At 39.1% G+C, this 21,168-nt stretch overlaps 1 protein-coding gene across 2 annotated transcripts in view; it reads right to left on the reverse strand.

Moving 5' to 3' along the window:
• Positions 1-1,615: 1,615 nt before the first annotated feature.
• The window catches only part of DTHD1 (death domain containing 1), a 73,582-nt gene continuing 54,029 nt past the window's right edge, over positions 1,616-21,168 (reverse strand). Inside the window, exons 8-10 of one of the 2 annotated variants that reach the window (XM_053217469.1) lie at positions 15,094-15,151; positions 11,363-11,720; positions 1,616-3,933 (exon numbers count right to left, since the gene is read on the reverse strand). In XM_053217469.1, the coding sequence (XP_053073444.1) occupies position 3,933; positions 11,363-11,720; positions 15,094-15,151 (417 nt within the window). In that variant the 3' untranslated portion in view covers positions 1,616-3,932. Of the gene's footprint in view, positions 3,934-8,183; positions 11,721-15,093; positions 15,152-21,168 lie in introns of those variants that run through there. The other variant, XM_027053330.2, reaches the window with a different exon arrangement.

Consider the following 21,168-nt stretch of genomic DNA (forward strand, 5'->3'; position numbering starts at 1 on the left):
AGCCCCATGCAGAGCTCAAACGCACGAACCACGAGATCATGACCTGAGCCGAAGTTGGATGCTCAACCGACTGAGCCACCCAGGTGCCCCAAACTTGGTAAACTTGTAAGATCATGTTATTTAAACCCTTTAAGATAGCATATTGTTCAAACCCCTCTAGTAATACCAAGTAACATTTAACATAGGTCTTCAAATAGGGAAAGAATTGTTTTAAAGGTCATTGATTTCCATAGATCTTATTTAAATGATATTTTCTTACAGATACATATTATGAGTAGGGAAAATTAAAATTATTCATGAAGACTTTGCCACAGAAGAATACTAAGGTTAAATTAAAAAGGATCCTGCACGAGAATTAAGGGGACTTGTCAAAAATATCTCAAATGGTCAAAGAATATTTAACCTTTGCTACATAAATAAGAACAGAGGAAAAGCACAGTGGGGAGAGGTAAGGTTAGTGTAGGAAATATGTGCATTGAAATAAAATACTATAACAATGAAAGTGCCCTTATATTTGTTCATATTATTCTCATGAGAAAGGCTTTTGAATAGATTTTTGAATCTCATATAAAAGAAAGAATGAAGAAGTTTCATCCAACTACAGTCATAACAATTTTTTTAAATGGAAAAGTCTAAATTAAATGAATCATGACCCTGAAAAATATCTCAAGTTCATAGTCATTATATTTTGAATGGACCACAACTGCCACAAACCTTCCCCTAGAGTCAACAAATAACTCAATTAGAATCTCTGGCAAAATTAGTCAAACTCATAACATAACTTTGAAAAGAAAGGACTTGAGTAGTCATGAAATCATAGAAAATATAATCATAATCTCTGGATTTAGAAGGGAGCTTAGTGATCCTGTATTATAATAATTTCTTATCACTTTTTTTCTTTTTTTCTTTTTTTGCCTTGCTTTCTATTGTCTAAGGGTATTTCTAAACTCTACCATCATACCTGCCTACCTTCTAAACTAGATAAATCTGAACATAAATTGTATTTTTATTAATGACTCAAACTTGTCAACCTAAAGATGAGTGCATTGGTTGTCTATTGCTGTGTAACAAATTATCACATACTTAGTGACCTGTAAAGCACTGATTTATATGCTTATAGTGTCCATGGGTCAGGAATTATCACATTTTAGTTAGTCCTTGGTGAAAACTTGGTTTCAGAAGGCTGAATTCAAAGTGTTGGCTGACTGTATTCTCATCTGGAGCTATGATTGGGAATATTCTGTCAACTAACTAGCTGCTGGTAGAATTCACTTTCTTGTGATTATAGGACTGATGTCCCCAATGTCTTGCTGGCTGTCTTCACAGACTGCTTTCTTCTCCAGAGACTACACTTGGGTCGTTGGCATGTGGTCCCCTCTATTTCAGGGATTGAGAACGGTTTGCATCTCAAATCTCTTTCATGCTTTAATTCTTTCTAACTTCCCTCCAAAACCAGCTCAGGAGATTAGGTCAAACCCACTTGAATAATCTTATTTTAAAGCCAACTGTGTCTTATAGCATAGCCTATTCCTGAGAATTAAATCCACTATATTCATCACATTCATAGAGTGTTTATGACAGGAGAGTGGGAAATCTTTTTTTTTTAATTTTTTTTTTTTTACATTTTTATTTATTTTTGAGAGACAGAGACAGAGTGTGAGTCAGGGAGGGCCAGAAAGAGAGGGAGACACAGAACCCGAAGCAGGCCCCAGGCTCTGAGCTGTCAGCACAGAGCCCGGCGCGGGGCTTGAACCCACGAACTGTGAGATCATGACCTGAGCCGAAGTTGGACACCCAACCAACTGAGCCACTCAGACGCCCCAGGAGAGTGGGAAATCTTGAGGGTCATCTTAGAATTCTGCCTACCACAGAGTTATAGGGAACAGTAAGAACATAGACTTTGAAGTCAGATAGGAAAGGGTTTGAAAAACCTAACTTCATGATCTGGTACGTAATAGGTGTTTAATAAATGCTTGTTGATTGAATTATGACTATGTGAATAAATGCACAAATAAACAAGGAAATGTGCAAATAAATGAACTTAACTTTTCAAAACCTGTTTCGCCCTCTAGGAAAGGAAAATAATGGCATCTAATTGAAGAACACTTACAAAAATGAAATGAAATTATACATAAAAAGCTCTTGGTACATAGTTGGCACTCAATAAATCAGTATTCTTAATCTTTCTACAGCGGCATAATATCTGGGCTTACCATTTCTGTAATGACTTCTAATTTCCCCCATTTGCTGTGGCAGTCTGCTGTTAAGATCAATAGGGATGCCAAGTTTTGAATTTTTGCTGACCTTCTAATCACTTTTTCTTCTTTTGCTTTGATTATAGACCCTATGGTTCAACGACTTTTATTAAAGTCTCATAGCATTAACAGCCAATCATATTGTTTTCTTCTTTATGCTTGGGAAATTAATTATATCAATCAGATGATGGGAAGTTACAGCAAAAATATATATTTTTCATATCTAGTTCTCATGCAATGTGTTGCAAGTAGGCTGTGGGTCTCATCCATGAATCAGGATCCAGGCTGATGGAAGAGATTTCACTGGGACAATGCTGATCTCAAGGTAGAGAAAGGAGAAACATGGTACAACAACTCAATGGCTCTTAAGCTTCTGCTCAAACATGGCACTCAGATTTCCTTGGGGACTCTAAATCACACCATCAAGGGTAACGTCACTGGGATAGGAATATGTAGTCCTTCCACAATGAGGAGAAGCAAACGTTTAATATACTCATCACATTTCAGTGTCATTTTTGTGTATTTGACTATTTTCAGTTGTGCTGTTCATTTTTGCTATATATTCAGGGGCTGTTCTGTTGCCATCACAATATCATTGGTGCATGTGTGTTTGTGATGCTTTGTGGAAGTAGTAACATTGAGCTTATTTTAGAATTTACCTCAGGAAATATATTTTTTAATAAAATCACAGCTAACCCAAATATTCTGAAAAATATCACTTGATTATTTTTAAATAATAATCAATTTAGAGATTTATTTTTAAAGCATGCTAGCCACTTTTGTTTACTGACAAACCAAAGTAACACTCCAAAACCTTTCAAAAATGAGAAGGCAATTCTTCAGAAATCACATTCATCAATAACATATATTGGAAAGTAAAGTGAGTCAAAAGTACATTTGTTCCATGGTACTATCAATAGTTTATACTCTCAATTTTTATTTCCTGATAATTTCAACAAAATTATACACATCAGTTCCAATGATCAATAATAGATTTCATTGTTATTTCTATTGCATTGATTGAAGAAACAGAAGGTATGATATAACATAGAGACCTGGATAAATGCAGAAATTTCTATATACTTCCTTTCTTCATATCAAAAGGGAATCAAATGGGGGTGCCTGGGTGGCTCAGGCAGTTAAGCGTCAGATTTCAGCTCAGGTCTTGATCTCATGGTCAGTGAGTTTGAGCCACACGTAGGTCTCTATGCTGATGATGCGGAGCCTGCTTGGGATTCTTCCTCTCCCTCTCTCTCTGCCCCTCCCCTACTTTCTCTCCATCTCTCTCTCTCTCTCTCTCTCTCTCTCTCTCAAAATAAATAAACTAAAAAAAAAAAAAAAAGAATCAGATGTTTCTGAATATTAGAGAAGTTAGCCACAAAATGATGTATTATTACGTTAACAATATATTGACCATAGATCAAATTACATCCTCTACCCTAAAATAACTTTAGTTTTTTAAATCATGCAAAACACTTGTTTGGCAACATAAAGGATTTTTCTCCATAAAGTTTTAAATGATTCCTTAATTTTATCTGAAACACAGAGGCCCTCTTGTGGCCATCTCTAGGCATTTGCACTAACAATTTCTAAAGAACAGTTTGACTTTGCAGGAAGCACAGGTCCATTCAGGTGGAGCATAGCCTGGGGCACGTTGAATTTCTGAGGTCCTCAGTGTCTGTAAAAAATTACCAAAAAAGAAATTAAAAATATATAATATATAATATGATATAATATAATACAGTGCATTTTAAATTCTTTAGCACACACAAACAAAAATACAATGGAATATAGTTTCACTCTTTAAAATGAGAGAAGAGATTAAAAAGAATTATTAATTCACAGTGTATGATTGGTGTGCAGTCTGTTAATAGGATCAAATTTAAAGGTGTATGAGAATCAGCTTCCAGAGAAGTCAGTCCATCTTTGTGATTGCGGCACAGCTCTTTTCATTGAGACTTTTAAAACTTCTATATGTGGGGGCGTCTGGGTGGTTCAGTTGGTTAAGTGTCCAACTTGTGGTTTTAGCTCAGGTCATGGTCTCATGGTTTGTGGGTTTGAGCCCGGTTTGAACCCTGTGTCAGATTCCATACTGCAGAGCCTGCTTGGGTTTCTCTCTCTCCCTCTCTCTTTGCCTCTCTCTCTCTCTTCTTTTCTTTCTCTCACTGTAAAAATAAATAAATAAACTTAAAATAAATAAAGCTCCCATATTTAAGTTCCTCTATTCTTATGAAGCCTGGGTCAAGGGCTCCTCCCTCCTAACTATCCTAATTCCAATTCCTTGCCTCAGCTCCCAACCCCACCCTGCTTAGACTTGTGAACAGATAAATTGTCTCAAAATGCAATCATTAACGGAGAGAAAAAGTCTTGTATATTCAACACAGAACAGAGCCTTCTCTGTTCCTTTCCCTTTCCCTCTCCCCCGCTATGTTACTCTTGATTCTGTGCTAATCCTGAAAAATAAAAATAGAAATGGATAGTGCTCTGGACAGGAAATAAATAGTAGGCGTTGTCCTTAAACTTCCATGTCCACTAAGAATACAGATTCCTCCGTTCTGCAGCCAAAGACACTGATTTACGGGGCTGACTTGTGGTTCTGTGAAACTGGATTTTAACATCCCTTCCAAGTTTTTCTGGGGCCAGTTAGCTAGACAAAATGATTCTTTGCCCCAGCTGCAGAATCCACTGGAGAGCTTTGAAATTCTCATGCCCAGGACCCACCCCAGACCACTTCAATCAGAATTTCTCAGGATGGGTCCAGGCACCACCCCCCCCCCCCCCCCCACTGACTGTAATGTGCAGCCAATTTGAGAACTACTGGGCCACAGCACAGAAGCATGGATGTCAGACTTCAATCTGCCTCAAACTACCAGAGACGCACCTGAAGTTCCACACAGTCAGGTTTACGGACTCATTGCAGTGAGGGGAATGGCATGCCAAAGGAACAGTGGTGTCCCACAGAACAAACGCAAATTGAGTTATTTTAAGACACAGAAGTAGGGCCGGGTTGAGTGTCTGAATGGGCTTGAAGCAAAGCAGAGCGTGTGTAAAGGAACCAACATGGGCCTGCACTGCAAAGTGGACCCCAAGTCCTGCTCCCTTGAAGACAATAATGTCAAGATAGATGTGCAGTGCTGTATCCAGACACCCTTCCTCTGAAGCTCTGCACCCTGACTGTCAGTGAGGACTGCTTTTCTGTGTCAAAGTGTGTTAGATCCTCCAGGCAAAAGAGGAATATCTCTTTCTCACTGATAGGATTCCAAACCGCAAAGTTTGTGATAGACCGTGATTTTGAAGAACAAAGTTTTTTCAGTGTGTAAAAAAGCAGCTGTCACTCAAAGAGAGGGAAGAGACACTTTACAGATGCAGTATGTCCTTGGGAGAAATATTGAATCCTGTTAATTTTGTAGCCGGCTTCCTCTCTATTATTCTAGCCTCATAAATGGCAGGGCAGTGTTTACGTTCCAAGCTAATTTTTAGTTTTTTAGAAATGGCATCTGCCCCACAGGGTTGCTTCCCGAAGGAAAATGGAACAGGAAAAGAGGGTCATAGCATGTCAGCATGTAGATGTCACCCATGCATTAATTCAGCAAGACTTATTGAGTGCCTACTTTGTGTTGGGACCTTGGCAGCATCGGGAAACTTAACAATGAACAATACTCAGTACTTGCCCTTGAGATACTTACATGCTGGTTGGAGAAAAACACATATAAGCAATTGCAACAGAGTATGGAAGAGCTGTAACTAGACTTTAGAATATCCATGAACAATTAACCCAGTCTTGGGTATTTAGGGAACTGGAAAAAAAATGTTACCTGAGATTATAGAAGATGGACGATTATGGGGGTGGGGCTGGGGGGTGGAACCAGGACCAGAAAGTGGTAGTAGATGGAACAAGACTTTGAAAACAGAATTATCTGGCCTCTAATCCACTGACTGGGTATCACTCTACCTCTGAGTTGCAGCTTCTCATCTGGGAAGTAAGGGTAACAAAACAGAGGAACATTCACTGAGTGCCAGACAGAGTTCTAAGTAATAGGATTCCATCAACGAACAAGAGACAAGCTCTCTGCCCCTTACAGAGCATGCACTAAGGTGCAGGGTTACCAAAAATAAATAATAACCATCATTGAGATGTAAATTATTTGGTATGTTAGGTCATAAATGCAGAGTGAAGGAAGTTGGACATACCAGTAGAGAAAACCTAGGAGAAGAGGCAGGTTGAGGATTCAATGATATGACGTCCGTCCAAATGCCTAGACATTACACAGGGACATTCTCATGATATTAAATCACACAAGTTATGTTTGCCTCGGTGAAAGGGGAAACCCTACACCTGCACATCACTTAGCCACGGCTTTGACCTCACCCCAGTATTTTCCTTTTCTTGTGAACTACCACTATTCTAACTTTAGGGAGCCTGAATTTGTACCTTAGCAAAATTCTCATTTTATAGCATAACCCTGGGGTACAACTCAGAGGAGATTCCTCTCTGAGAATATTTCTGGGCAAGCTACCAGACAACAGTTGACAATTCTCGTAAACACTGGTACCAGTTGGAGGATTTCAAGTTGGGCCTTTTTTTTTTTTTTTTTTTTTTGCTTATAATGCTCTAAATTGCCCTTGGCTTATTCTGCCCCCTTTCTTTGATTCTCTGCTTCAAGCCAAAATTAGACTGAAACAGTGGTTCTCAACATGCTCCCTTAAGGTCTATAGCACTCTATTCTTGAGTTCAGTAATGGCATTTCTGTACCCTCCAATACCCGCCCCATGACTCAAACTGTGTGGAAGGAATTTTACTTCTCACATTTACTAAGGTGAGGGAGTGCTCTGTGCATTTAGTGGACAGAGGTCAGGGATGCCAAATGGACATGAGCCAGTTCAAGTCACTTAAAAAAATATATATTCCATTCAAAATGTCAATAACACCTCCTTAACAAATACTGGGTTAGGAAAATAGAACTTTCTCCACAAAATTTAGATATTTCGAAAATTGGATTATGATACCCTCAAAGTCTACTTAACTTAGTTGTTATGATGTTTCTATTTTACCTTCAAAATAGGGGCACCTGGGTGGCTGAGTTGGTTGAGCATCCAACTCTTGATTTCAGATCGGGTCATGATGCCAGGGTCATGGGATTGAGCCCTGTGACAGGCTCTGCACTGAGCGTGGGACCTTCTTAGGATCCTCTCTTTCTCTCCCTCTGCCCCTCTACACCATTCTCACTCTCCCTCTCTCTAAAAAATAAAAATAAAAATAAATAAATTTAAATAAAATACTTTAGAATATACAATGTGATATTGCCTATGTGTTCATTTAAGCTACATTTTTTTAGAAATAATCAATTGCTATAATCATGAATGAATAAGCATTTGATTAAGATAACTATGGTTAACATTGTACATTTTGTTAAATAGAATAATAAATGTTAGAATTTTTTATTTGAAATATTTAGTGCTTAATAGTTAGCAAATTGATGGATATAATGGGCTTTCCTTAATGAAATTGATGTTATTCAAGATAAGGTAAGATTGGTCTGAATTATATAATTTTATAATTTCATAAAATTATGAAAATAATTTTATATCACAGAGGGGTAAGAATGTTAATAATAATAATTATTATTGACATTAATAATTATTTATTATTAATTGCTAAATAAATGGTCATGTTTTGCAGCCACTACTCTGAAGGGTTCTTGATGTTCCTGGGTAGCTAAATTGTGGCACAGTAGCTCTAATTATAACTCAATATTTATGCATCACCAATTTGTGTTTGATCAATTTGCAGTATTATCCTAAACTGTCAGTCTCTTAAACAAGAATAAGAGAACATTTAACTAATTGAGCTGGGACAAATATCAATGAAGTCAACATCACACTTCCCTCCCACCTCCTGCTCTTTTCCCCATCCCTGTTCTTAAAACTCATGTCTATTTGTATTAGATATGAATTAGAAATTTTGTTCCGCAAAATAAGAAATAAGATAATGGAGAAATAGATACGTCCATTCCCTTCCTTTCTTCTCCGTAGGTTGGTAGCAACATGGTATGGTGGGAGCCAAGCCAACATTCTACATTTGAATCCTGGCTATGTCACTCACTTGTGACATTAAGCAAGGTACTCACTCTTTCAAGACTCCAGTTTCCTCTCATAAATTGGGGGCAATGTGCCTACCCCACAGAGCAGTGAGAGGATTCAATAATTCAGTGCTTATAAAGGGCTAAGCATAAAAAGCCTGGTTCATTCTAGGCGATAAACTAGATGTTGATCTCATTCATTTACTCTTTTTGTATGCAGAAAACATAACCCTAGAGAACTGGCTCCTACTCTCTTTTGTGCTTGTACCATTTAACAGACTGCTAGACCCAGAGTTCATGTTCAATGTATACCTATTGAATTTAACATTATTTTCATTGGAATTTGGCTATAGTTTGACACTAGAAACTGACATTTTGGAATCTGTCCAGATGTCTGCTGTATTATTTCTCTTTCTGATGCTTTTTAAAAGAGCAATGTCAATGGAATATACTCTCTTAATTAGTAAAGGAATTACTGTAAAGATTTAAGCCAATGTCTTTTTTTTTTTTTTCAATAGAGCAATTGAAGACAGTCCAGGCTTACCCAGGATGTAGAGTTTCATGTTATGTGCCTCAAGTTAATTCATTTTTATGTATTCTTAAAAGTTCCATTTTCCTAAGAATCTTCATGACCTAGTGATTATAAGATGGCAATTTGGCAAAGTGTATCAAGAGCCTTAAAAATGTTTTCAGTAAGTAATCTCTTTTTTTATTTAAATTTTTAAAGTTTATGTGTTTATTTTGCGAGAGAGAGAGAGAGAGAGAGCGCACACGAGGCACGTGCTACACCCAGACTGATTCCTTTGATAACCTAGGTGAGAGGCCACACCCAAGACGTGACCCATTTTTTCTATATATACTTTTATATTGTTTGACTATTGCAATAATGTATGCTATTTTTTTTTTTAATTCTGGAAAGGTCAGAGAGTGTGTGGGGGTGAAGGGATGGGTGCCTGTGAGGGTAGGCACATGAAGCATGTGAATGAATTCATGCGTGAGAAGAAAGTGTGTGCGTGATGGTGTATGCATGCATGTGAGGATGTACACGCGGAGGTAAGACTGTGTGGGGATTTGCGAGATGTGCGTGGGAGGGTGTGCATATGCGTGGGGGTGCCTGGGGGGCAGGGTACAAGGACACGGTGGGGTGAGAAGATGTGTGTAAGTAAGGAGATGGGTGAGTGTGCAGCATGTGTGGGGATTTATAGATAGTGTGTGGGTGCCTGTGAGCACATAGGTGAGTGTGTTTGTAGATATCTATACACGGAGAAATAGAAATATTTCCTTCCAGGAGCAAAAGAAAAACTGGGAGAAAATACTCCAAAATGTTCAGAATAGTATTCTCTAGTGTTGGAACAAGAATCCTGGCTATGTCACTCACTTACGACATGAGGCAAGGAACTCAATCTTCTGAATCTCCTTTCCTTTCTTGTAAATTGTGGGGAGGTACCTACCTCACAGAGCAGTTGGGAGGACTAAACAAGTCAGTGCTTGTAAAGGACTAAGCATAAAGCATTACAGGCGAATAAACTTCACTTTTCTGTTACTTTGTAGTTCGAAAAACTGGATATTCCAATCTGTTTTCTTCATTCCAAGGACACCTGGAAAATATTGTACCTTTCCGGAAACATGTAAAAATAGTAGAACATTGACTAAATGTTTCTTAACAGGAATGTATTTGAAAATTGGAATCCTCTTTTTCAATGTGTAACCAAATGGGAATCTAACTCCTTGGTTAATTTGTAGAAGGAAATCTGGTCTTTGAAATTCAGAGCCCTATAAGTGTTTAACTTTTCATGTGATTTCATTAATTCTTCTGGTATTTAATAATCAAAGCTAATCACTACTGATGCTGACAAGCCCAGGCCGTGATGCTTTTGTATGAATGAAATGGTAATACTCATGTCATACCCCATTCATATCACGTTGTTTTTGCTAAAGCTAAAGCCTCAGGTTTCCCAAAGTCTCAAAGCTTATGCACTAGACGTCAACAGGGTTCATCAATGATGGAGGGGCTTTGGTAATTGTTATTTTTTTTTCTTTTAGTTTTGTGGTTTTTTTACAGCCTTTTTTTAAACGATGAGTCTTACTTAAGGGCTTACTTAATAAGATTTCCGTGAAAACTGGGGCGCCTGGGTGGCTCAGTCAGTTGAGTGTCCAGCTTCGGCTCAGGTCATGATCTCACAGTTTGTGAGTTCGAGCCCCGCGACGGGCTCTGTGCCGACAGTTCAGAGCCTGGAGCTTGTTTTGGAGTCTGTGTCTCCCTCTCTCTCTGCTCCTTCCCCCGCTCGTGCTCTCTCTGTCTCTCTCTCACACACACAAAAAAAATAAACATTAAAAAAAATTAAAAAAAAAAAAAGATTTCCATGAAAACTGATTTAAGAGTAGGTTGTTTTCCAAGGGTAAAAAGGCCCTGAATTCTTCCAGTGATACTTCATGTTCTCTGCACTGTCTCATTTCACTACTAATAAAACACGAGATTTTCCCTATTTCAAGATAACTTTTTAAGAAAAGAAAAGTTGGTGGCAGCGGATGGTGGATGTTATCCTATTTTTAATTTATTCCAAGCTTCTCTGTTTTCTTACTGATTTGCTATCATCAGCATCAGGTCGCTGCAACCCAGTTTATTTTGTACTGTTAGCTGCAGGCTCTACAGCATGTGCATAATGTGAATTTGTTGCTTGGAGTCTGGCACAACTAGTTTACTTTTATGTAGATAATGATAAAAAGGGGGGTTCTGTGTAGCCTATCTTTCCTTTCCACTTAGAAAACGACCTCAACTGTTAACATGTAAACAGAGCAAACTCTATCACAAATGCTATTAAATTTGGCTGAACTCAAGACAATAATTCTTGCAGAATGTATATCTCTGAACCACAGAGGAGCCCTCAAACCCAAGAACGCCTTTTATGATCTGCTTCATGCTTTTCCACCTGTCTCAAATAGCACATCTATCAAAAAGACGCCCTTCAAACAACTTTACTTGGAAACCGCCAGTAAAATGTTGGCAGAAAAAGCCTTAAAACCTACCATGACCCCTCTCTAGGGCAAAAGAAAGAGTGACCCGCTTTACTAGGTTGTACCAAACCAGTGCTGTGGCTCAGGGAACACCTATTATCCCACTTGAATCTGAGCTCTTCGGAAAGATCATTCCTGCCGATCTTGCGGAGATGACGAGCCAGCAGGCGAAGTTTATCGGTGGAATTTGGGAGTGATTTTTTCCAGAAGCAAAGGAGTTCATGGATCTGTTCTGTGAGGTCACCAGGGGTCTTCAGTTTGATGAGCTGGACGGTGCTGTGGCGAAGAGGGAGGGAGGAGGAGAGGCGGGTGGCATTTTCTTCGGAGAGTTCCTCTGCCAGCCAGTACAGCAAGTTATCCCATAGGGCTTCTGTCAGGCACACAGGGACACGCAGGGTTAGGACACTTTCTCGGGCCATGCGCTTACCTAACCGTCCACACCTGCACACGGGAAGTCTAAGGGCTCTCTGCTTTGGCCTCTGAACAGTGGAAAGATTTGGAAACTCCCCGGCCACTGTTGAAAGCCTTTGGATCCCTGCCATTTCGGGGGTCTTCTCCCCAAGGGAATCACCTATTGCAGGGGGACTAGAAATGCTCCTCAGGTTTTAACTCCCCTGAGATCCAGGAGGGCTTGTTGAAATGGATTTTAGGCACTGCCCCAGAGACTCTTATGAAGTAAAACTAGGGTAGGGGTAAAATTTGGCATTTTTAACAAGTTCCCGGGTGATGCTGGCACTGGGGTCCCCAACCATACTTTGAGTAAGTAGCACCATGGTAAAGGATACTTCTAGGTTCAAAACTATTTTTCTTAATTAGTACCGATCTGATACATAACTTATACCAGCAGAGGAGCGCTTGGGAGGTTCAGACAGTTAAGTGTCTGACTCTTGATTTGGGCTCAGGTCATGATCTCACAGTTTGGGAGATCGAGCCCGGTATTGGGCGCTGCTCTGACAAAGTCTGCTTGGGATTCTCTCTCCCCCTCTCTTTCTCTGCCCCTCCTCTACTCACACTCTAAATAAATAAGCAAACAAACTTAAAAAAAAAAATTATACCCGCTACACAGTCCCCTCATCACCACCCAACTATACACACACACAAACTCCCCAAGATTCAACCCAAAAAGCAGTTCTGTGGAAGGTCCTTTATGCCAACATTTCCCCTGACCTTTGAACTATTTGGAACCACAAACATCTCCTCTGAATACATCCTGGAAGATGGTTAGGTCTACCACCTAAACTCATGATTCCATTTTTCTATTGTTTGGTTGTTATCTTTTTTTTTCCCATTGTGTTACTCCCAGTTATCGCTCCCAGTGAAACCCCTAAGTCCTCCTATCCTCCTGCCTCTGTGCCCCAGCCCAAGCCCTTACCACTATCCCAACTCTTGTCTGGTCTGATGTCAGTAAGCATTCTGTATGTGTACCTTTCACTCAACGATTCCTTTGTGAGTAGATACCTACTCACATACACTGCACTTAACACACTGTGAATCATGCCACTTTGGTGTGAAAACTACTCAGGAAACAGAGCCAACACATCCTCGCTCTCCATTGTCACTTTCGAACCAACATTCTGCTTCCCTCATGCAATATACTCAGGCTACATGGGTAGGCCTTCCTCTCCCTGTCTGCTAAAACTCTGCGGAATCCTTTCTTTCTGGTCTTCCTAGTGCTCTCCTAATTACATCTCACAGCAAATGATTCTCAGTCTGCATCTTCTCTGATTTCCAGAAAGCATTTCACTCCTTCCCCCGGGTTCCGTGGCCTGCCCTCGTTCTCCGCACCTCTCTTTCCCTTTCGTTGACTCTCTTCCTCCTGATTCTGCTGAATTACTACTTCCTCTATCTGGCCTTTTCTTTTTCTGTCCTCTCCCCTGAATGAATGCATCAACATTCACTTTCATAACCATTTCCTCTAATGTGAAATATCCCAGCCCTGGTATATCTTCATCCTTGGCTTTGTTTCCCTAAACCCTGGGACGATTCATCTCCTAATTATCTTTACCAGTATACATCACAGCCAACCCGAGCTCCGTATTTCTAAAGTCACAATCAGCTTTGGGCTTTTTCTGTCTGCACCTGATCCTTCTTCACTCTGTGCACTTGTTAGTGAATATGACCACTCAGCTGAGTAAGCTGAAACATGTAACATTATTCAAATTTCTCAATGCCTATTTCTTAACCCCCACACCCATGTCCTAACTCTAAATATAGCTCAGATATTTCCCCTCCTGACCAGCCTTACTGACAATCTCAGTCATGTCCCACCTCTCTTTTTTTGGAGTATCGCAGGCACCAGTATCCCTGCTACCAGTGCTGACCCACCTTACTCCTCCATCAACTCCTAGACGGTTGCAAAGTCTAATCTGATTTTACCCATTTCTTGTTAATACGTGTCACGTAGCTTCCTCCTATTGCTTGAACTTCTTAACTTGGCATTTAAAACTTCTAGTTTTAGCCTGCTATAACCTCATCTACCACCATCCTTCCCGCAGCAGCTTGGTTTTGAGAGATGGCGCACTGTCACAACCTAGGACTTCCTAGTACACATAGGAAAGATAATAGCCTTGTGGTCTCTGGCGGTTGTTGACAATAGTAGAGGGAACGCTTTTCTGTGGGCATCAAACTCTTCAAACATTAACAACACTACTAAACTTGCCAGGCTTTCATCTACCACTGTTGCTTTTTTAGATTTGTTGCTGGGTTTTCTTGGTTTTGGCTTTGGTACGTTTACTTTTGTTTTTGCCACATCATCTGCTCTTTCTTTGAAAATGGTTTTTATTGCCTCTGAGATGGTGCATAACACTAAGGTGTATGCCCATCCTCACTTTTAAAGTAATTCAGCAAAGCCTGCACATTTTCTGTACAAATTCACAAAGGTGATCCCTGAATGGAATGCTATGCCATCAGCCATGGGCCTGACACACAGTAGTTGAAAGATACTCAAGTTTTGAAGGCCAATAAAGTATTGCCTTAGTGACCATTAACATTATAAAATGAATTGTTTCAAAGCCTAAAGCAGAATAAAAATGTTAAATTCTACCCTGAAGCCTTTATCACTGTTATGTAACTGAATGATGCATAACCATGATCAACTCCTAGATGTTTCTTTCCTTTTTGTGGTTTCATACCAATATACCTCTCTTTAAAATCTACTGGCCTTGGGGCTCCTGGGTGGCTCAGTTGGTTAAGCGTCCAACTTCGGCTCAGGTCATGATCTCACGGTTGGTGAGTTCGAGCCCCATGTCGGGCTCTGTGCTGACAGCTCGGGGCCTGGAGCCTGCTTCGGATTGTGTCTCCTCTCTATGCCCCTCCCCAACTTGTGCTCTGTCTCTCTATGTCTCTCAAAAATAAATAAATGTAAAAAAAAAAATTAAAATCTACTGGCCTCAAATGTAGAATTGAAGTGACCACATCTTAACTCACAATTTAATAGAAAACATTTCAGAACTGTAGTTATTTACCAAACTAAGCAATTGCTAGGTATCTTTGTAAAATAATACTTAGCAGGTTCATATTTCTTGTAGATTTTAACCATTTTAATTACATTCACATTTGAGAATGTTTTGTGCACATGGTTTATGTGCACATGACTTCCAAATGAAAACTCATTTATTTGTTGTTTATGATTGTTTGTGCAAAGTCACCCCTTCTATCCTTTTGTATGCAATGATTCATATACATATAAAATATAAGAGGAAAAATAGCACCACTGTAATGAGGACAAAGCAAATATTTCTTACCTATAGGATCTGTAGAAATTCTTTTGGTACTCTGTGGACGGCTGATTAATTTTTTATGCTATTGGAGGAAAGGAACACAGAATAAGCAGAAGAAATCATTAATTTGTGAATAAGCTACAAGTAAAAATCCATCTGACCCTCACCTCTATTTGAAAGGAGTACTGAACTGCACACTTTGCAAAAATAGATTCTGTATTTAGGCATGCATGCTCAGAATTGCTTTCCAATGATAAAGCAAAATATATTAACCCAGATCTTTCAGCAAATTTAAAACTACATATTTAAATATTATTATAGCAGTCACATTAACTCTGAATAAATATTTTCCAGTTTCAAATTTGAAGCTGTTAAAAAATAAAATTGTAATATAATATAATATGATATAATGAAATAAAATTTGAAACTCTTAAAAGCAGCAAACATAAAGCAAGCTACCTCTGTGCAACAAATGCAGTATTTTGTAAAAGCCCTCATGGGGAAGGCACCTTGCCCCAGCACTCAGCACAGGGCCTGAGTACTCAAACAGTAATTTTTGTAAATGAATGAGTGAATCAATGTGCATACACGATGCTAAAAATAATCATGTTTTTGAGCAGATATTATTCTAAAACCAATATTTTTTTCAAGAATATTCAAATATATAATCATTACTTTTCTCCACTGTCTGCAGAACGGTTTGTTCTCTGTTAACAGGAGATCACGGAAATAGCACAGGAGATAAAGTAACAACGCCTGGGTTTGGAAAATTTCTCAGTGCTCTGGACAATTTATTTGCCTCTCCTATCGCAGCTCTGAAAGGTGATTTATTAAAAAAAAAATCTCAAATACCTGTCTACAAATGTTCAGAGCAGGTTTATTTGTGTCAGTCCCGAACTGGAAACACCTAAAAGTTTCTGCAGTAGTGAACCGTCAAACGGACTAAGGCACATCCACACTACGGGATGCTATTCCATAATAAAAGGGACAGAGCATTGACACAGGCAACAGCTTGCATGGACCACAGGGAATTATGCTGAGTGAAAAACTCCAGTCTTAAAAGGTCACATATTCTATAATTCCATCTGTATGAAATTTTTGAAATTACAGAATTACAGAAATGTAGGATAGATTAGCAATTGCCAGGAGTTACAGATGGTGGAAGACAACCATAAAGGGGGTTGCACAAAGGAGATCTTTGTGGTGAGAAAATAGTTCCGTGTCTTGAATGCAGTGGTTACACAACCTATACATGTGATAAAATGTGTCTAGAACAGTGTCTAGAACTGTATACACACTGGATCAATGTGAACTTCTGGGTTTTGACATTGTGCTATAGTTATGTAAAATGTAACCACCGAGGAAAACCAGACTTCTGTGTACTGTATTCTCCAACTTCCTATGGATCCAAAATTTTTGCAATAAAAACCTTTTTTCCAAGGAGCAAGTTTAACTACCTTTTAATTATTTGGAACATACAGATAATACTGAAGGAAAAAATACCTTCTACAAATAATTTTCCAAGTTTCATGTAGGTTTTTAGAAGGCGGTCTGTAAAACCTGACATAGATTTACATACATGCACAAGCATTTGTGACAGAAACTGCTACCGTGGTGATTTACAGTGGAAACAAGTTTTGCATGCGCTCACTGTAAAGAATATTTCAGGGGCGCCTGGGTGGCTTAGTTGGTTAAGTGTCCGACTTCAGCTCAGGTCATGATCTCACTATCCGTGAGTTCGAGCCCCATGTCAGGCTCTGTGCTGACAGCTTGGAGCCTGGAGCCTGCCTCAGATTCTGTGTCTCCCTCTCTCTGCCCCTCCCCTGCTCATGCTCTCTGTCTGTTTCTCAAAAATAAATAAATGTAAAAAAAAAAAAATTAAAAAAAAAAGAATATTTCAGTGATCCTACCTAAGGTACTGGTATGAACAATGAAGTTGTTGATAAGCTAGTATTTCTCATTGATACCATCCAAATGGTCAAAATAACACACGTATAAAAGCATACACACTAATAGGTTAAAGAATTTCAGAAAATTAAGACCTGTAATCAAAGTTAATTTTTAATGACGATGTATTCATACAATATTTAATGCCACCAATTTTTATTGTGAAAATGTCATTAGCTATAAATACCTCACTCCTGTAAGAATGCGCTCAAGGCAAATGGCCTCTACCATTTAATGTAAGAGTTGAAATTTTTCTTACATTTGAATATTTTCCTCTCTAAACTACTGAATTGCCAAGTTCCTGGTCAAAGGCAATCCTCACATATGTTCAAAATAAAAACTTTTTTTAAAGCACTTACTTCACAGCAATGATACAAGGGTAATCTAAGTGTTTTATGCTAACACATAGCACACTGGTTCACAGGAAGATTTCAATACAAGTGGATTAAACGTGAATGTCACATTTTGTGAGTATTCTTGTCACATACATCATATAAACATGTATATAAATTTTCCTTTAAGAAGTTTTAATGGGAGGGGTGCCTGAGTGATTCAGTCAGTTAAGCGTCCAACTTTGGCTCAGGTCATGATCTCACGGTTCGTGTGTTGGAGCCCCATGTCGGACTCTGTGCTGACAGCTCAGGGCCTGGAGCCTGTTTCATGTTTGGTGTCTCTGTCTCTCTCTGACCTCCCTGCTTGCAGCCCCCCCCCAAAAAAATAAATAAACATTAAAAAAAATTTAAGTTTTAATGGGAGGAAATTAGGAAATAACATAAGAACAGCAAAAGTTCAAGTATATTAATACTACAGAATTGCAAAATAAGCAGACATAACTTGTGAAACATCAACTATATGCTTAAACCTCTCAAAAAAATTGAGAAATAGCAACTTAAATAGTGAAACAGATTCTATCTTTCCCATCAAAGGGCATATGGCCTGCATTGAGCCTGGGATAAGAGATACTGTTTTTTCTTTGTATAAATAATGACCTCCTACCCCTGTCCTTCTTTCTTCAGAAATGTCTCATAGCATCTTGATGCACTGAGAGTGATTCTAGCGTTTAAATATATGTATTTTCCCATACGTGAAAATTCAAGCCAAGTCCTTCTTTTGGGGCTCAACCTTAGAAAGAGTGGATTGTAGCAGCATGGAAATCTCGGACTCTTGGACACTTGAAGGCCCTATGCTGGGTCTCCCACTTGGCCCCTTCATCAGGGATTTTTAGTGTTCCCTTCTCTTTCCCTCCATTTCCCTTCCTTTTTTTTTTTTCTTTTGTTTGCATGATTTTTGTCTCTGCATTAGTTTTGCCTTGCTCACCATCTTTCAAATCTCACCGGTGCTCAAGGTCAGGTCCCGGCTGAAAGGGGAGTCTCTGCTTGTCCTGCGTAGTGTTCCCTCCCACAGATCCCCAGTATCTACGTGTGGATCCCTGGATGCCTTCCTTTGTGGCAGTGACTCTAATTTTTTCCTACTTTTCTCTCTTCCCTGTTCCAATCCACAGGTGTCATTCTGTTGCATTTCTCCGGTTTTACTATTTGCTAAAGGAAGGGTTGCTATATATGTTAATATTGTGTATTTTATTTTGCTGAATGCAATTTCTTAAATGCCATCTTCAACTTGTCACTGCTCAGGAAGATGGTTGGCAAAATCTAAACCTGTCTCCCAAGCTCTCCCTAGTTCACATCTACCTTGTAAAAGGGTGTAGTCGGGTGTGGGTAGTAGTTTTCCCTTCCCTATGAACCTCTCAAAGCCATCGATGTAAAATTATTAGTAACTCAAATATATACAGATGTGTCTTATTTATACTGCTAGGTGAAACACAGGCCTCATGAAATTAAAAGTGGTTAAAAATTTTTTGGAACCAAAGAAAAGTATTCACACCTGAAATGGGTGTTAGGTCTAGTCTTATAGGCCACTGTTGTTAAGACTCAGTTGCTGACTATTCTTTCCATGTTGCCTAAATACAACCCTGGTGCTAACTCTTGAAACTAAGCATACCATTTATTTATTTGTTTGTTTATTATTTTACCCCACATTATTTCCCATAGCACCTTCAAAAGTTTCCCTTCATTGTGCTTTTCACCACTCCAAGAACTTGCCATGATCAGTCTGGGCTCTATTTGTTAGATTGTAATGTCTTTGGGAACCAATAAGGTATCTTGTTCCTATATTAATTCTTCACAGTGCTGTAAATGGTATTGCATGCATGGGGTAGTATAAACTGTTTATGTGATGATATCTTCTCTTGACTTGAATGATCTCCTCCTACAAATCCTAGCATATTTTTAAGGCACCAAATGCCACCTATTTTATCAGCTACTCTAGTGCCTGGTTTCTTATTGGAGAATTTATACACTATTACTCAATTCATCTTTTAACTTAATATTGTCCTGTGGTGTTGTTAATGCCATTCATAAATGCCTGTTTTCCCTCCCCCAATGAGGCTTTCAATACTTTATTGTATCCTTTTTCTTTTTCAAGCAAATGAATAGTTTTATTAACAGGGCAACAGTTTTTTCCCCTCATGGTAGGGTTTCGACCCCAAAAAGCTGTCATCTGCTCCATAAATTAACTTATGGCTGGACTACTTATGGAACCTTGAAGATACCTATTCCCTCTCCATTGTAGGGTCCAATGTAGACAGTCCTCATTTTTCCCCCAACCCTTCAAGGGCCTTTATAAATACTTCTTTCATTTGATGCCCAGAATCCCCAAAAATGCACCAGGGTATTCCATCAACTTGTAGAGAATACCAAGACCTTATGTTCTATTCCAGTCTCTATCTCAAAGAAAGCTGGCCAGGCTATCCAAACAAACTGACCAAACAGCTACCTCAGTTAGTGAGTCACATGAAACTAAAATTTTGGACAAAACACGTCTCTCCTTCTTTGGCCTCACACAGGATTTTAAGTCTCAATATATCGATAATACTATCTTCTGCTCCTTCGTCTGAGCCATCCATCCCAGCCATATCAGCCTCATTCACACCCCCCAGCTGAAGTCTGGTCCCTTGTTCAGCTTTTTTAGCAGTCATTTCATGGAGTTGGCTTCTAGAAATAATGTAGCTCCTTCAGCACCTCCAGAGCTGGAGAAATCCAATTCTAAGTTTCATGTGTTACACACAGACCCAAAATTCCAGGAAGCCATTCAGTCACACGAGAAAGAGCAAAGCACCTCAACACAGACTAGGTTGATCAATACCTCACTGCCATCTTTAGAATCTCCTCGGCCTTATTTTTGGCCTTTGCATCGTTTAGTCACTCAATCCTCAACTCCATCATTTGGATTCTAAAGACGATTCAGAGTGCTTTCCTCTGAGGCCTTCAGTTGGGTTTTTATTCGGATGAGTAGACTGCCCATTTTCAACAACTAACTCTGCACATAAGCTCTCTACTGCACTCTAGTGCAAGATGTAATACGCTCTTGCATCTTGCTGATGACTGGAAGCAGAAATTGCTTGACATCTTCCTTAGACTCCAGCACATCCACTCTCTCTGGTTCTGACAGTTTGATGATGACCAACGGTTGCATTTTTCTTGCTACTCAAGAACTATAGTATCAATGTGAGTAGAGAAGCATCAACAAAATGGAGACTTCGCTGTCAATCCAAGCTCTGCATGTTGGGGCCTCTTTCAATACATGACTTGTGCCTCTGTTTAAATACATTTTTAGACCCTTGATGGAGGTGCTTCTTCCCAGGGTCAGAAACTACTATGTCAGAAAACCAAAACTGAGATAATTTTTGTGTCCCTATAAATGTTCTGCTTGACTGGAAATGCACTATATCCAGCTAGCCAATCCCCAAAGATCAAGCCAACTCTGGGCCTCTTACCTTAAACAAGATTGACCCCATGGCTCCAGCCAATCAGATATTTTCCATTTGTTTCTCCTTGTTTTTTATTCATCCTATAAAAGCTTCTTGCCTTCCACCCCATTTTGTAGTTCTCTGAGACTGTCTACTTCATGAAGTATTAAATAAGGTTTATATCACCTCAATTGTCTTCTTCAATCATTTTTAACACCTCTTCATGGACACGCTGCTCATAGAAACTATTATATACTTTTCTGTATCCTCTTTTGTATCAATTCTCATATTTACCAAATGGTTGCCACACTATGCCCTCAATAAATACATGATAACCATGAAGACAC

Source organism: Acinonyx jubatus, chromosome B1, assembly GCF_027475565.1.
Source record: "Acinonyx jubatus isolate Ajub_Pintada_27869175 chromosome B1, VMU_Ajub_asm_v1.0, whole genome shotgun sequence".
NCBI lineage: Eukaryota > Metazoa > Chordata > Mammalia > Carnivora > Felidae > Acinonyx > Acinonyx jubatus.